General features: G+C 32.2%; 2 protein-coding genes across 2 annotated transcripts; one reads left to right on the plus strand and one right to left on the minus strand.

Annotated features, from left to right (window-relative positions):
* Window positions 1–8886: 8886 nt before the first annotated feature.
* LOC145058299 (two-component response regulator-like APRR1) lies at window positions 8887–13174 on the plus strand. The gene is made up of 6 exons (XM_079006250.1): window positions 8887–9755; window positions 10979–11140; window positions 11222–11355; window positions 11784–11951; window positions 12028–12127; window positions 12224–13174. Exons 1-6 carry the CDS (start codon window positions 9578–9580, stop codon window positions 13027–13029), a joined length of 1548 nt encoding a protein of 515 aa, XP_078862376.1. The 5' UTR covers window positions 8887–9577; the 3' UTR covers window positions 13030–13174.
* Window positions 13175–13273: 99 nt separating this feature from the next.
* LOC145058390 (vesicle transport v-SNARE 13-like) lies at window positions 13274–15494 on the minus strand. The gene is made up of 6 exons (XM_079006330.1): window positions 15230–15494; window positions 14934–15044; window positions 14051–14109; window positions 13778–13969; window positions 13504–13674; window positions 13274–13426 (listed from the first exon to the last, which is right to left on the minus strand). The coding sequence occupies exons 2-6, from the start codon at window positions 15025–15027 to the stop codon at window positions 13274–13276; spliced, it is 669 nt and encodes a 222-aa protein (XP_078862456.1). The 5' UTR covers window positions 15028–15044; window positions 15230–15494.
* Between the last annotated feature and the right edge of the window lie 1921 nt (window positions 15495–17415).

Consider the following 17415-nt stretch of genomic DNA (forward strand, 5'->3'; position numbering starts at 1 on the left):
ACATCTCTTTTGACAGCTTAACCAACAACAAGTCCTGAAGGTTGGATGACTTGGACAAATACAAGCACCCAAGGCTTATAGTAGCTGGAAACACCACATAAAATGGAGCCTGCTTCAGAAAACAAGAGAATGCTTTAGACGAGTTTGTTGAATCCCCTTTGTTTTGCATCTCCATGATTCTCTGCAAAACACAAGTCGTTTAGGTTTGACTTTGACCCAAACCTTTTCAAGGGTATAATTGTAATTTCAACTTATGTAAAACGGTATGTAACATTCTCTACCGTGGACCGGGCCCACAGTGCACCCAGTATATCCATGCCATGGCTCCATGAACCACACTTTAAGCGAGAAGAGTGTTGTACACGTTATCTGATGCGTTACTTTGAATAGCTCGAATCATGTAGGTAGGATCTGTCATTTAAAAAAAATGTTTACACACACAGAGGCAGTTTATGATTTAGTGTATGTTATGTTTCGGAAACAGTATTAGATTAGGTGAAGCACATAGCATTGATGGTATAAATGCGTTGGTGATCCTAGAATCATGCTCACACTCTGTTAAAGTGGCATTTTCACCAAGAAGATCGAGAAAAGAGTTATCATCAAGTTTCCTTTAATTGAGTTTCTGATGAATAAAAAAGATACTCAAAACCCGATATCATAATAAAAAGAAAAAGTAAATTCCAAATATATACAAAGAAACACACCTTCCACTCAAGAAAAATGTGACTTTATCATCAGTATTCCACTCAGCAAGACGAAGAGGCAGCACTCTTGTAGTAAACCTAAAACCAGCTTTCTCTTTCATCAAAACCATTCCAACTGGAATAGAGGCACTCAAAGGGGAAACAATCTTGCATATACCTGAGAAATGTTGTTGTGATAAGATTTTTGGGAAATGGATTTGCACACCTTTCATGTTAAGAAACTTATAATGACAAGTTATTAAGTTAATTACCATATTTTGAAGCTTTAGGGGCAATTGAATATCTCCTTCAGTATAATAACTTGTAATGTGCATTATTTGTTTATATATATATATATATATATATATATATATATATATATATATATATTTGAATGAAATGCGGGTAAAAAAGTTATATTATTTAGTATACATATCATATTATTATATTTTGATGAAATGGGAGAACAAAAAAAGTTATGTAATTTAGTCTATGGTTTATGTTATAAAACAATTGTGATACAAGCCAAAGAACCTATTTCCAATTGTGAATTTGTGATGGATTTTGTTCCAGCTCCCACATCGACCAAGTGAAAGAAACAAAAAAAAAAACTTTTGTTCCAATAAATAGATACAAAAGACTTGGAAGTTGGCAAAGATATCCCATATTTTTGCTTCATTTTCTTCAACGCTTTTTAGAATAACACAACATGATTCTATTCCTATTCCTACCACAACCCCGTTATCAACTTCTATACCTACTTCCATTGTCTCTTTTACCTGCTGCAGTTGCACCACCTCAATTTTGGAAATGGCATACCTCAAATCAGATGGAAAACCTGCATTCATTGATGAAGGGACAAATTTATTTAGTTAAGAACAACATTTATATTCAAGGGGACATTTAACTAATAAGTAAAGAAGAAAGAAAGGTTACAAGGAATTATAAGTTCCATGATATAATCACAAGACCTGGTGCTAGTGTTTGGAACTTTCATTCTTTTGTCTACAAGATGATGATTAGGATTAGTGATCAATAGCAGTCTCAAACCTTAAACCTCTTACTGGTACCAGAACCGGAAACACACTTTCCTTGGGTGATGGGAATTGGCTTTGGCTTTCCACTTGTGCTTGTTAATTGATTATGCTATCGAATTTGGTTTCATATTCTTTCTGTAGATTTAAAATGCTAGCAGATCCTGATGTTGGTGGTGGTTATGTTTGATTGATGTAGCTGCATATGCAATGTTCAAATCAATCAAAATCATAGTTCAATAACTATATCATCTCTAAGATCTGGAATTGGTGAAGAAACATAGAACAAGACCTTAGATAGGAAATTGATGACAATAACAACTTTCCTATACATCAAAACAAAGAAATAAACTGGAAGCCCAACATAATGAGGAAATGGCAAAGAAAAGAGAAGTTGATGATGCATGCAAGACACACAAATCTTTGAACTCCAACTCATATATCAAATTAACACTACGAGAGGTGTTGAATGAGAAATCAGAATATGATTGTTGGAATCAAGAAATAGATTGCATACAGGTTAGATAAAAAAAATACCTACAAAAAGCCTCTGGTCTTCTCTTTTTAGAAAGCAGAAATACATGCATCTTATATCTTCAAAATCAGAATGACAGAATTAGATAGTATCTATAAAAAATAGCACAAATCAGATTGTATGATTGTATATCATCCACAGAGAAATAATTGATGCCTAGAACACTAGAACAATAACTTAACCGGTACATAATCACAGTCCACAGGACCAGAAGTCAATAATTAGAGAAACCAAAACTTCACATTACTAAAATTATACTATTTTGAAATTAGAAGTAGACTAATAAACACTTTGGGATCTATGTATTTGACTAGTAACTAAGAAATTTTATCAGAAATTGACAAATCAGTTCTTAATTCTTAATACTGAGATTTAAATCCATCCCAACAACATAAAAATCAAAAAGTTGTTACTAATCAATTTTCTTCCTTCCCGTGACTTATTTTTCTTATGATGTGGGCATTTCATCATTATATATATGCTTTACAAATGTTGATCTTCTAATTAGCACATGAAGTACGCATAATTAGTCTTCTTAAAACAACAAACAAGAAGGAAGAAGAAGTATATAATAAAAAGAAAGAGAATAGAGAGAAGGCAAAGACAAGAAGAAGAACATACCTTGGAGAAGTCATTTCTTTTCCTCCTGTAGAAAAAACTCTGAAGCGTGATTTCAAATTTAGAAAATTCCATGGAAAATTCTTGGAAGAGAGACTAATGATGGGATGCGTTGTTAGTGGTGTGGAGATGGAGGTTATGACCGGTGGTGAAAGTTTTTATGGAGGGATCGATTTTGATGCAGAAAGTGTTGGGGAAGCTGGGATATCAATTTTTTCTAGGGTCGTGTTAGATGGAGATGGTGACTCCAAGGACGACCAATGCTAGTATATCGATGATGGTAGGGAAGCCGACAAACGAAGGTGAATCGTCCACCCATGCTCTGGTTCGTTTTGCATTTTTGAGAACCTGAACAAAAAGCCCTAGAATTAGGGAGGATGTATTTGAAGAGGGAGATATGAGAGAACACAGATGAGCCGAGGTTAGAGGTGAGTTGAGGTAGATTCGGTAGTGGTGGAGGCGGATTAGGGTTTACAGAGAAAAGCAGAAGGAGATAGTGAAGGTTGTCGGCTGGTGGCGTGCTTGCCTTGATCGACGTCGATAATTAGGGCAAGAGGAAAGGAAGAAAAAGGGAGGCGGGCTTTTTAATTTTTTAGGATATCATTTCCCCCCCAACTATTAAAGGATGGAACACACATTTTATAATAGGCGCCCTCCGTGTTTTTTTCAGACACTAATTTAAGGGCGCCCAAAAATGCGCGTCCGAAATCCTTAAAATTTTTAGAGAGATGACGTTATTTTTAGGTCACACACTTTTGCGTATCGTAAATCGATGCGTATCATAAATTGCACGTCGAAAAAGGCTGTTTTTTTAGTAGTGATCGTGGCAAGGTGAATGCGTGACTATACACATCCTCGTGTTTTTGGAACTTATGGTTTTTGGGATACTCTGATAACGTTATTGTTTTGAAAACTATGTGTAAATGATTCCGGTTTTAAATAAAGGTTTTGGAAAAAACGGTTTTGTAAACACCTCTTTAATAAATAGGTTGTTTTGAAAAGTTTAAATTTTGTTGTAACTTTATGGATGTTACAAAGTAGTAGCTTCCTTGCACATAAGGTAATGAGAAAGTAACGGGTGACATTCTACACCCATTGACATGTTCACATAAGCACCAAAAACAGGATGCCCTAAACATGGCAACATGTTCTTGTGTGTAAACGGGCCATGATTTACTAACCAAAATCAGGTTCATAGGTTGTAGTGACAACCGCTTCGTATGTTTTGTCATGCTATAAGGAAATAATTTTAATTACGTATTTGATGGATGTTCCAGATTAAAATGACAACATGCCGAGCTATAATGGTTGTGTTCCGAACAACATTCTGAAACACCATTCCAGAACAGTTCTATGTATTCCGGAAATGCTCTTCACATTTCAGAGATGTTCTTCGTATTTCGGAGTTGTTCCGGACAATTTAAAAACTATATATATATATATATATATATATATATATATATATATATATATAGAGAGAGAGAGAGAGAGAGAGAGAGGTGGGTTCAATTGAGAAAATAAAAAAAGGTTGAGAATGGGGGAATCATTCTCAGCCACTCATTTAATCTAAACATAAAAGGCACAGTGACAAACTTGTAAATATGTTAATAACCTTCAATCTCAAATACGTAACTATAGAGAATTCGATAACAGTTTATTCATCATCAAAATTTCTCCTCCAACCTTAAACAATCATCCAGATTTCTTCAACTAAACCATCATCAATGTCATCCAGTGTTAATCAATCATCGATATTCGTGGCTGGGAGGTTCGCCGTTCAAGACAGATTCTCAACCCAAATTCATCAATTTCATCGATTTCTTTGTTGAATAATCCGGATGTTCGTAGCTTGTAAGCATTTGTTAAAGTTCATAACGAATTTGGAACTGGAATTTCCCAGATTCGCAAACGAAATCAGTTGGAATCGGAATTTCTTCGCTATTCATGAAATTGGAATTGGAGTTCTGGACTCGCAGTCACAGTCGACATTGAAGGAATCAGAATCGGTACTCACAGGTTCCCAATCGGATTTTTGGTAATCAAAATCAAAATGAGAAATCGATCAGACATAGGATGTCGCATCTGAAGTCGAAATCGGAAGTATATGATGATTTGGAATTGATAACTTGATGTTTTTAACATTTATAAAATAGTTAACTTGTATGCACTCCAACTGTTTGATGAAATGCATAAACTAAATTACCATGCTATATTCACATATGAATATGTTTTTTCACCTGAATCAGTATATAATTATTAAAAACACAAAACAAATATGCAAGTCTGTATGTTATTCATATGTGAATAACATATAAAAATTATATATATTTGTCAAAATAGCTTCTAATATTCGTAAGTGAATATATTCACAAGTGAATATACTTTGTAATATTCATATTCATAAGTGAATATATCATCTAATATTCGCAAGTGAATATACTATTTAATATTCATATGTGATATATATACCATGTAATACTATGTAATATTCACATATGAAATATCATTTAATATTCAAAGTGAATATACCATCTAATATTCACAACTGAATATACTATGTTAATATTCACAAGTGACTACATTGTCCAATATTTAAATATGAATATACTATGTTTATTATATATGAATGATACTTAAATTGTAAAAAAAAAATCATATTTTTTATTCATAAGTGAATAACGAATATCCCTATTCTAATAAATGAATAGGTTTAATCTCCTATTGACAAGTGGCGTTATATTAGAACCCTCATTAAAATTATATGTCACTTATCATGCCACTTGTCAATATATTAATTATTCATTTCAAATTTTAAAATTTAAATTTCCCACCCTAATTACATTAAATTTTAAATTTCGAATTTCAAATTTTTTCACTTTAATTATATTGAATTAATAACATTAGATTAAAAAATAAAATAAAATTAATACAGATTTTAATATGATATAACTTCACATATTTATTTAAATCAACAATTATAACTTTATATAACTAAAAAAATATATGTTAAGTAATAATTTATTTAAAATAATTGATTAATAATTTTGATTTTTAATATAAAAATTTAATTAATTTTATAACTGTGATTCTCACGGGTTATAAACTAGTATATATATATATATATATATATATATATATATATATATATATATATATATATATATATATATATATGGGAGAGTTCAATTGAGAAAAAAAAAAGGTTGAGAATGGGAGAATCATTCTCAGCTACTCATTTATTTTTGCCGCAAAAGCCTTTGTCGTACCAGCGGAAATGGGAAATGAATAGACATGTGTTTTTCAACAAAACATATTTCCTTAAACTATGTTAATCATTACCTTAATATATACAAAAACATAGTTTTTTTTTGTTTTTTTTTTTTAATTTTTAGAAAGTAATTAATGCATATTATATGTTGAAGATATAATGAATATTAATTACTTTCTTAAAATAACTAAAATGATTGGTCCAGAATCAGTCATACATGCACACAATAGATAGTGAAAACATTTGAACCTAACTCTCTCTCTCTCTCTCTCTCTCTCTATATATATATATATATATATATATATATATATATATATATATATATATATATATATGAGAGAGTTCAATTGAGAAAAAAAATGTTGAGAATGGGAGAATCATTCTCAGCTACTCATTTACTTTTGCCGCAAAAGCCTCCGTCGTACCAGCAGAAATGGGAAATGAATAGACATGTGTTTTTCAACAAAACATATTTCATTAAACTATGCTAATCATTACCTTAATATATACAAAAACATAGTTTTTTTCGTTTTTTTAAAATTTTTAGAATCTGATTGTAATAAATCCATAACGATTCATAAGTGAATAAAAATGCATCAGATTTTATTACAATACATTAAGGTTTTTGTATATATTAAGGTTTTATTACAATCAGATTCTAAAAATTTTAAAAAAACGAAAAAAACTATGTTTTTGTATATATTAATGTAATGATTAGCATAGTTTAAGGAAATATGTTTTGTTGAAAAACACATGTCTATTCATTTCCCATTTCAGCTGGTACGACAGAGGCTTTTGCGGCAAAAGTAAATGAGTAGCTGAGAATGATTCTCCCATTCTCAACCTTTTTTTTCTCAATTGAACTCTCCCATATATATATATATATATATATATATATATATATATATATATATATATATATATATATATATATATATATAGGGAAGAGTTATATGGAAAATGAATGATTAGGGCAACACATATTTGAACCAATGAAAACATGACAACACATCACTTCCACAATAACTTCCACAATACATTACTTGTGAAGAAAGAAATGGACACGTGTCATTTGATTATTGGTTCCGGTAGATGTTGCCCTAGTTATTTGTTTTCCATAGAACTCATTCCTATATATATATATATATATATATATATATATATATATATATATATATATATATATATATATATATATATATATATAGAGAGAGAGAGAGAGAGAGAGTTAGGTTCAAATGTTTTCACTATCTATTGTGTGCATGTATGACTGATTCTGGACCAATCATTTTAGTTATTTTAAGAAAGTAATTAATATTCATTATATCTTCAACATTTAATATGCATTAATTACTTTCTAAAAATAAATAAAAAAACGAAAAAAACTATGTTTTTGTATATATTAAGGTAATGATTAACATAGTTTAAGGAAATATGTTTTGTTGAAAAGCACATGTCTATTCATTTCCCATTTCCGCTGGTACGACGGAGGCTTTTGCGGCAAAAATAAATGAGTAGCTGAGAATGATTCTCCCATTCTCAATTTTTTTCTCAATTGAACTCTCCCATATATATATATATATATATATATATATATATATATATATATATATATATATATATATATATATATATATAGTTAGGTTCAAATGTTTTCACTATCTATTGTGTGCATGTATGACTGCTTTTGGACCAATCATTTTAGTTATTTTAAGAAAGTAATTAATGTATATTAAATGCTGAAAATGTAATTAATATTCATTATATCTTCAACATGTAATATGCATTAATTACTTTATTAAAATAACTAAAATGATTGGTCCAGAATCAATCATACATGCACACAATAAATAGTGAAAACAAAATAACCTAACCCTATATATATATATATATATATATATATATATATATATATATATATATATATATATATATATATATATATATATTAGTTGGTCTAATACACACATATACCCATATATAATCATACAAACCTAACAACAACTAAAATTCAAAGGAAAATGATTTATAGCTATGTAATCGCATCAGTTCATAAAAAACAAAAATATATTATTTTTAACATATATTCATAAATAAAAACATATAATTACAAAAGGATTCGACACATATCTACAGAAAATGAATCTTTTCACTGCTAGAAGAAGACATTCTTTGAATTTGATTTAATCCAGAAGAGTGGTTGTCCTTAAAATGAAGTCTGAAACAGTACGTTGAACTTGGGGTCCGACATGTTATTTATAGGGGACCATATTTCTAGGTTGGATATTTTACCCGTTTATCAATTTCGAAATTTGGGTCCAAGATAGGCATTCGAGACCGAAAAGTCATTTTTGAAAAAATATTTTTAAAGTGGTTATTTCCTTAAAAAAATTACTAAAAAGTGGCTAGTTTTCCCATCTTTCAATTCTTCCTATACACTTTCGATTTTATAATATCTTTATCATTAAATCATTAAAAGAACTTTAACAACAATGGTCTAATTATCTTGATTAATTTGTTCTATAAAATTGTGGTTCTTATTATATATTCTTGGAAGACGGGACTATTTGAACTTTAGGAGTTTAGGTTGAGAAAGCACTTCAGAATTTGATTCACCATTTCTCCAATTGATGGGGTCGAAGAATGATTAAAGAAGATATTTTGTTGTTTTTTTCCATATGGGCCAAAGCGTGGGCCGCCCTCAGATACATATCTTATTCTCAAAATATCTACGGCCTTTCCTCTTTCGGAGAGACCTTTTGGTGACGTGGCCTACTCTCTATCCCTAATTCTTTATCCTCTCAAAGTCTCACGCGCTCTTTTTGCACTTTTTCCTCCACGTCTGCCCTTCTTCTAACGTACGCTCCACACCCAACGGCCCAGATTAAACTTCCATTCCCCAGCGCATTTTAGTATCCGCGGCCACAAAACAAGCGACAGATTTTTACCAACACAACAAATGAAGCAGACGACTTCGTTTCCTCACACACTCGACCCTCGAATTACTGGCAGTGACGGAATATGCTCGATCGACGGGAGCCGAAGGTTCAATTTGAGTAGATGAATTTGATTTGTTATGGATCGTATCGAACTTTCCGTTTTTGGTTCAGTTGAGTTTTCCGATCATCAAGTGTGATTGATTTCTCCGTTTCCGTTTGAAGTGTGTTGTGTTGTTATGATATTGAAACTGTAAGCCTTTGTGTTTGTTTTTCGTTTTTATGTTCCGAAAACTCTACTGATTTGTTCTGTATGGAGTCCGTAGAATCAGAAACCCTAATCCTAGATCCTTTGTATATAATTACTATCTAAAATCGTGCTTTGATGGAAGTTCTCTAATGTTGGCTCTGTGTTAGTAGTAGGATTGAGGGTGTTTTGGTGATTTTTTTTTGTGAAACGTAATTGTAAAGTATAGAGTGAAGACGAGTTGATTTGATTGATGTGGAAGATGGATCCAAATGAAATTATGTTGAGCAGAGGTGGCGGTGGAGGAAATACTAATGGGACGACAGGGGAGGGTTTTATTGATCGAAGTAAAGTGAGAATTCTACTCTGTGACAATGATACGAAGAGCTCCGAAGAGGTTTTTAAACTTCTTTGTAAATGCTCCTATCAAGGTATAATAAGCATAATCTCTTCACCTTCTCATTACTCTTGATTAATAAGTGATTTGATTGATAATGATTGATGTGGTTACTCTATGATCACTTTGATCTAATTATCCGTCGAGGTTCTTGATTAATAAGTGTCTTGATTGATAACCGAATGATGTGATTATTCTATGTTAATCTTTATGATTTTAATATGATTGAGTTTGATCTAATTATCCATTGAGATTCTTGATTAATAAGTGCTTTGTTCGATAATGCAATGTTTTGATTATTCTTGGTAGATTTTTACGAGCTCACTTTTGTCAGTTTGATCTGATTATACATACATTGAGATAATATTCAATGATCACCAACGAATAAAGTTTATGCAAATTTGTGGGTAGTCTGTTGGGGTACTGATGATTCTATATGTTTTTGGTTGTGATTAAAACTTCTTGATCAATTCTTTATGATCTTGAAAGAAAAGTATTGTATCTCTGTTTCAGCCGTCTTGCAGGACATGTCATTGATCTTTAGTGTGAGATGAAAAGTTAGCCTAAAAAATATTACAAGAAAAGTTGTCTTCGTATACTTTTTAGTTTTGGCAAAATACAGAAAAGCACATTATACTTTCTCCATTTTATTGATTTAGTCACTTAACTCTAACTTTTATATGGTCAAAAATGGAATTTGATTCCATTCCAAACCCCTCTTTGGTTGCAAAAGAGTACAGAATTAAATTCCATTGGAATTCACAAATACTTTGACAGATGGATTCTAACATTCCATCCTAAAACCCATGGAATTCATTTCCTCCCCGTTGAAAGTACTCAAATACCCTCTCAACCCTACATTTTCACAAGTAAATGCCTCCAGCATCTCCATCTTCTTTCCCTCAAACATACTTCAGAAATTCCATTTCATTCCCTACCAACCAAACGTTTGAGTTTGACAGACTTCAGTTCCTCCGGATTCCAATCCTTTCAAATTCCAAGTCCATTGACAGGTTTTAATTCTTTGCAAAATATTCTGGGAACCAAATGCAAATGTCCCCATAGTATTGTCATATGTTTCATGTGGTGGTGGGGACTTGAAAAGGCTTTTACATCTTCCATTGTTGTACATTTCAGCAACTATAGAGATAAAAAAAACCTCTGATTTTGAATAGATATAGGATGAATTACAATGATGTAACGAATATGAGTGACATAGGATACATAATCATGGCAAGTATGATTGGTGTTTTACAGTGACTTCAGTAAGATCACCCAGGCAAGTGATTGATGCCCTGAATGCCGAGGGACCCGACATTGATATTATTCTTTCTGAAGTTGATCTTCCCATGCCCAAAGGCTTCAAGATGTTAAAACACATCATGAGAGACAATGCTCTGCGACGAATTCCTGTCATCAGTAAGTCTGTTGACATTTTTTTTTAATTATAAATTTTCATCTTTTTCTTGTTCTCAATTTGTCATTTTTTTTTTCTTGCAGTGATGTCTGCTCAGGATGAGGTTGCTCTTGTTGTGAAATGCTTGAGGCTTGGTGCAGCTGATTATCTTGTGAAGCCCTTGCGCACAAATGAGCTCTTGAATTTGTGGACCCACATGTGGAGGAGACGACGAATGGTATTTCCTTCAATCTAAGGACATGTTTGGTTTCTGGATTGGCATTTGAGATTCCATTCCATATCATGGCTTGTGTGGTTACCAAGTCCATTGAAATCCTTCAAATTCCATATTTGATGGAGGTTGCAAGGAATTCAATTCTGTTCTTCCTTTTTTAGTTTAAAGACCAAAACACCCTCGTTATATATATAATATTGAGAAATAAATAAAAATAGAAATTCAGTTACATGCTATCTAGAATAAACAAAAAATATATTCAAACATCAATAAAGTTACATTTTTTTTTTAGTTTTCGACCAAACATGTGACAGATTATAGGTGTTCAAAGATTCTTTTTGAAAAGAACAGAATCTATAAAAGGAATATGAATATGAAAAATCATAATCTGTTTTGCTTATTTTTCTCTTTAAATCTCTACTTATCTACAGCTTGGCCTGGCTGAGAAGAACATCATGAACTGTGAATTCGACATAGTGGCTTCAGATCCTAGTGATGCCAATACAAACAGCACCACTCTGTTTTCAGATGACACAGATGACAAGTCCAACAAGAGCCCCAATCCCGGGATCCCTCTTTCCATTCCTCCGGAATCCGAGGTCAGAATCTTGTTCACTGGAATTGGAATTACCCAGCTACTAAATAATTAACTATATACTCTTAATTCTTTTTCAGAATAACATGATAACACCTCCTCCTAGTTTTGTCAACACACAACCATTCAACTTATCAGACAACCCCCCTAATGTCCCGGAAATTAACGAACAACACCGAGGTTGTTAACATCAACATATCTCAATCCATATTCTATTTAATTTTAGTTTTTTAAATATTTCCATGATTTAACATATCTTATAAGCTTCATTTTCAGGGAAAGTTACATTCGGTCCAAAAAAGAGTGAACTCAGAATCGGTCAATCATCCGCCTTCTTTACATATGTCAAATCAAACACATGTAGAAGTTCCATAACAATCAACGAACCCATTCCTCCACAATTAGAAAACAAACTAACCCCGGTCAACCTTAGCGATACTCAAGGGCATCATGATTTAATCTCGGGTCCCTCCGACCCAATGAACTCAAAGACATTTGATCTGCCCGAGGCACAGATCCACCAACCGGGCAGCAACTATCAACATCCGGATGTTTCGGGTTATAACGCGTATTCCCCTTATCCTTATTACCTTCCGGGCCCGATGAATTTACAGAACCATTACAATCATGTTATGCATTGCCCGCCACTGCCGCCCCATCTGCCCGGAATGGGAATGGGATCATTCCCTTACTACCCGGTTAACCTTTGCCTGCCCGGGGCAAATGCAATGCAGCAGCCATGGATGGGATACGGGAGTCCATCGAATAATGTAAAGGTGCATAGTAATAATAGTAGACTTGACCGTAGAGAAGCGGCTTTGATGAAGTTTAGACAGAAGAGAAAAGAACGATGCTTTGATAAGAAAATCAGATATGTGAATAGGAAAAAGTTAGCAGAGAGGCGACCACGTGTCAGAGGACAGTTTGTGAGGAAGATTAATGGGATTAATGTGGATCTTAATGGCCAACCTACTTCTACTGATTTTGATGATGAAGATGATGATAATGACATTGATGATGAAGAAGATGAAGAGGGTAGAGATTCATCTCCTGAAAACAATTTTTCAGTTTTCCATAACTGAAAATTTGTTACCTATTTTGCCAGTATTTTCTAATCATATATATACTATATTCTTGGACGACTGTTTTGCCTTTTTTCAAGTATCTAAACTGAAAAATGACGGAGTCGTGTAATTTTTGTCAAGTATAAATGACAACTTTCTTGTACCTGTTTGTAAAGAATTTATCAAAGGAATGTGACATGATAGTTTTTGTTATTGAAAAAAAAAAATTTAAATGTTGCCTAAGATTGTGAGAGAGAGAAAGCTAACGGGTGAGCTTGAAGTAAAGGATGCAAATGACTGCAAGAAGTAGGATTGTAATAATGGAAGCCAGGATCCATTTGTTCCTGTTCATTCTCCTTGACATATTTGTCAGAAGTTTCTTGCTCCTTCCAATAGTATCATCCACTCCATGGAGCTGCAATTTGCAAAACAAGAATTTGAAGTTTTTAATTTTTTTTTTAAAGAATGAAAAAGAAAGTGAAAGAAACATACAGTGGTGTTTGCATGGAGGAGAGACTGGCGTTGCTGGTGTAAGTCATGGAGGATTGAAACACCGAGCTCTTCGGTGTACATCATTGTTCTTCTACTTTCCTTGACTCTGTCAGTGGACTTGTTTAACCTCTCAGTTGACATCATCAATCTTCCTCTCTGATCAGCTGAAACCTGTCCATAATAAGCTCCATTCGTATCAACAGGAAGAAATCAACATATAAATCGTATACATATAGTACTGTGTCAGCTCAGAGGTTGTTGGGAGAATAGCTACCTGCATTGCATCTGCTCTTCCTGATTCAAGTAGCTCATCTCGAGCAGCATTAGCATTAGGGTTGCTGGGCTGGAGTCTTTTCAATTCAGTTTTGAGGCTGTTGAGGTCGTTTTTGTATTCACGAATCTTGGCAAGAAGCGATGCCTTGGTGCCAGCTGGTGTGCTCCTTGCTTCAAGGTCCATTTTGCGTAACTTTGAATGGATATTTTAACATTAGACTAGAAAAAAAAAAAAAGCTATAGAAGAAGAAGGTTGAATATGCAGGAAGGATACCAGAGTGTCGGCCTCGTCTATTCCTCCTGCTATTTCTGAAACCCTCTGTTTCTTCTGCTCTGGATGCAATAAATAATATATTAAGCATTTGAAAGACAGTTTCACAAAAGATTGACACATACAAGTCTACAACACATGCAAAAATGGTTACACAGAGATGAGAATTTTCACAATATCTATTGCAAAACATTCTTTTGAGATGTTACAACAAAGATAAAACGGACAATTTTACAGTTCAAGCAAAACCACAAAAAAAAAATGTAAATATGAACCTTTGCATTTTCTTTGAGCTAGAATAATAACACTAGAAATATTTTGAATACCATTGACCAAAATTTCCACACCTCCTAACTTGTACTATATCATAGTTTAAATCCTATTTAGCACTCGTGTTAATTCCAATTATACTAATTGCATGCATGTGACACTAAAACCATAAAATATTATTAAAACTTAAAAGTATGAAAATCAACTTCCTACACGCTTTTGCCTATTCAACCTTCTACAACAGAACATATCAAGCCCTAACCATATCATATCACCCAAATAAAACCACCCCTACCATGCTGCACAAACCTGCAACTATTCCAGAGTTTCCTTATACCCAAAAAGATCGATATCCAGTAGATAAGAGAATCCATTTCCTTGCACCTATATATTGCCATAACTACAATACCCAACTTTTGGTACTCATAATCATAATTAAATCTTTCCAATCGATTTTCTAAATTCAATTTTACATTAACATTTTGGTTACAGAAAGAGTATCATTAATCATACATGGCTCGTTGCAAATAGTTGAAGAGTTCAATTATGTAATCATCAACAATAAATATCGGCAGATATGTAATTACGGAAAAAGGCCATTAATTAACTCACTCACCTCCATCAAGAACACTGGCCGACGCACATATATGTGATAAATTGGCTGAAATCTCGCAGTATTGACGCTCGTATCCTTCAAATACCTGACTCATCGTGCCTGTCGTCGATCCTGCCATTAAAATTACGTTCAATTCGATCAAAGGATCACAGGAAGATCCGACAAATCAAGCATGAATTGAAATGAAACAAATATGTGATTAGCCTATTGCATTATACCAGGAAACGATCGATTTCAAAAATCAGATTACTATACAATCTATTGAGTAAAGTAAAGTTAAACGGATCGGAGTTTACCGGATCAGCAACCGGAGAATGACAGGAAAGTATGGCCGGTGGCGGTGGCGGTGGCGGTGGCGGTGATCGTATGTTTGTTAAAGTAACAAACTTCTGACAAAAACGGTGTCATAACGACTACGGAGGGAGAACGAATGACACGTAATGAGCAACGAAAGTTATTATTTACGTCGTTGTCACCGAAAATACGATCAAAACGGTCCTCCGGGATTCACACACAGACACACACATCAATTGCAAAATTGCTTTTTAAATCATGAAAGATCTTTAGATCGAAGAAAAAAGGCACTAGGAAAAATCATATATTATTTATGACTGTTTTTTTTGTATTTTATAAATGTATTACTTAATATATGAATGTATATTTTAATATCTTTGTATTATATCAGGATATTGTATAATATTTTAGTCATTATTTATATTTTTATTTTTCGGATTTGGAATTTTTTAGACAAATGGATACGGGCAACGGCTCCTTATTGGCTTGCATTCTTCTCAAACGGTGAAAATATAGACTGTTGGTGATAAGAATGAGATTTGATGAAGATGAGCGGCTCAAAACACAAATACGTTGGAAGAGACGACTAAAAGAGTATAAATATATTTAGGTTAAAATATTTTTGGCATCTTACAATTGCTTGGGCTTTTTATATGTTTTAAGTTAAAATAATCTTGGGTATGTATGTTATTTTAAAAAAATAGACTATGATGAGAATTATTTTTCTATAATTATATGTTAATAAAAATCATAAATGATTACTTCTTAATGTAAAGTTTTGTTTTTAGTTTATATTTAAATAACATATTTTATTAAACTATATTTGTTTTTATAATTATTAAAAAAACTGAAAAAATAATAAAAAAGAAATAAATCCAAAAAAGAAATAAAAAGGAATTATGACATCAAAGTTATAAGATCTTCTTTATTTCCGTACTTGGTGTTATAACACTATATATATATATATATATATATATATATATATATATATATATATATATATATATATATAAAAGATGATGACAATCAACATTTAAATGTAATAACATGTTGTCTATACCCACCAGTCTTATGATGGAAACAACCAACCATCCAAAAATATATTTGCGATCTAAATTGGAGTTGGTCATTATTTTATGATAAATATTAAAAATGGTTATTTTATTTTATTTGGGTCCCTTTCCCATTTTGTTTTTCAAGATGCTATGTTATATTTTAGATTTATCTAAAATCTTAAATGAGAATCTCACAATTCAAAATGAAATATTGAAATTTAAAAAAATACATTACAAAAAAAATTAATATGCAACTTTTTCTTCTTTATGTATGTTATTGTTATTTCCGTTTTTATTGTGGCATCTATAAATCTGTTTCAGATTAAGAAGTATATCTTGTATGTTAGTATTACTATCTAATGTTATTAATTTTTTTATGAATCACATCGAAGTTTTACACGTAAGGACTGGACCCTATGCCTATTGTAGGAGAGAACAAAGATGCATTAAAATGGAGTAGTAGTTTGTGACTTTGTGGGATGGTTCCATTCTAATTCCATCCGTTTTCACGTCTAAAGACTAAAAGGGAGGGATAATGACTCGAGTCATTAACATATTTAATTAACACATTTAATACTTTTCCGTGTAAATTTTACTATTAACCTTATATAATTTGTTCAAAATATACTATTGTTATCGTCATTTACAGGTTAAATGTGTTTAAATGTAAGCTAGACTTAGATAATTTGATAATTATACATGATAATTATAGGTTGGTAGTGATAACAGTTGATTCTTTGTAGTTTGGTTAGTTATATCCAATCGCAATTCTTCATATTGGTTATTTATAAATGTTGCAATGGTAAAGATTGTGTTGGATGGAACGCAGTGGTGGAACCATATCAAAGTAAATGAGCAGCACAAAAAAATTGGCATAATATACAATACAAAAAAAAAACCCGTAATTTTATTAAATATCTCTTATTCTCTTATTTAATTAAAATATTGGGCTTAAACTTTTTGGACTTTTTTAAAAGAGTTGGATTTATAATATAAGATAGCCCATATTTTTTTTACTAGGGTAGCACTCCAATATATAAAAAAATTTACTAAAAAGTTTAGCCTTCTTGACGAAACTTAAGGGGTACCCCATGCTACCCTAGACACTTATGTGGATCCGCCGGTGTTGGAAT

Source organism: Lactuca serriola, chromosome 1, assembly GCF_051521515.1.
Source record: "Lactuca serriola cultivar US96UC23 chromosome 1, Lser_US96UC23_V15, whole genome shotgun sequence".
NCBI classification, from domain to species: Eukaryota; Viridiplantae; Streptophyta; class Magnoliopsida; order Asterales; family Asteraceae; genus Lactuca; species Lactuca serriola.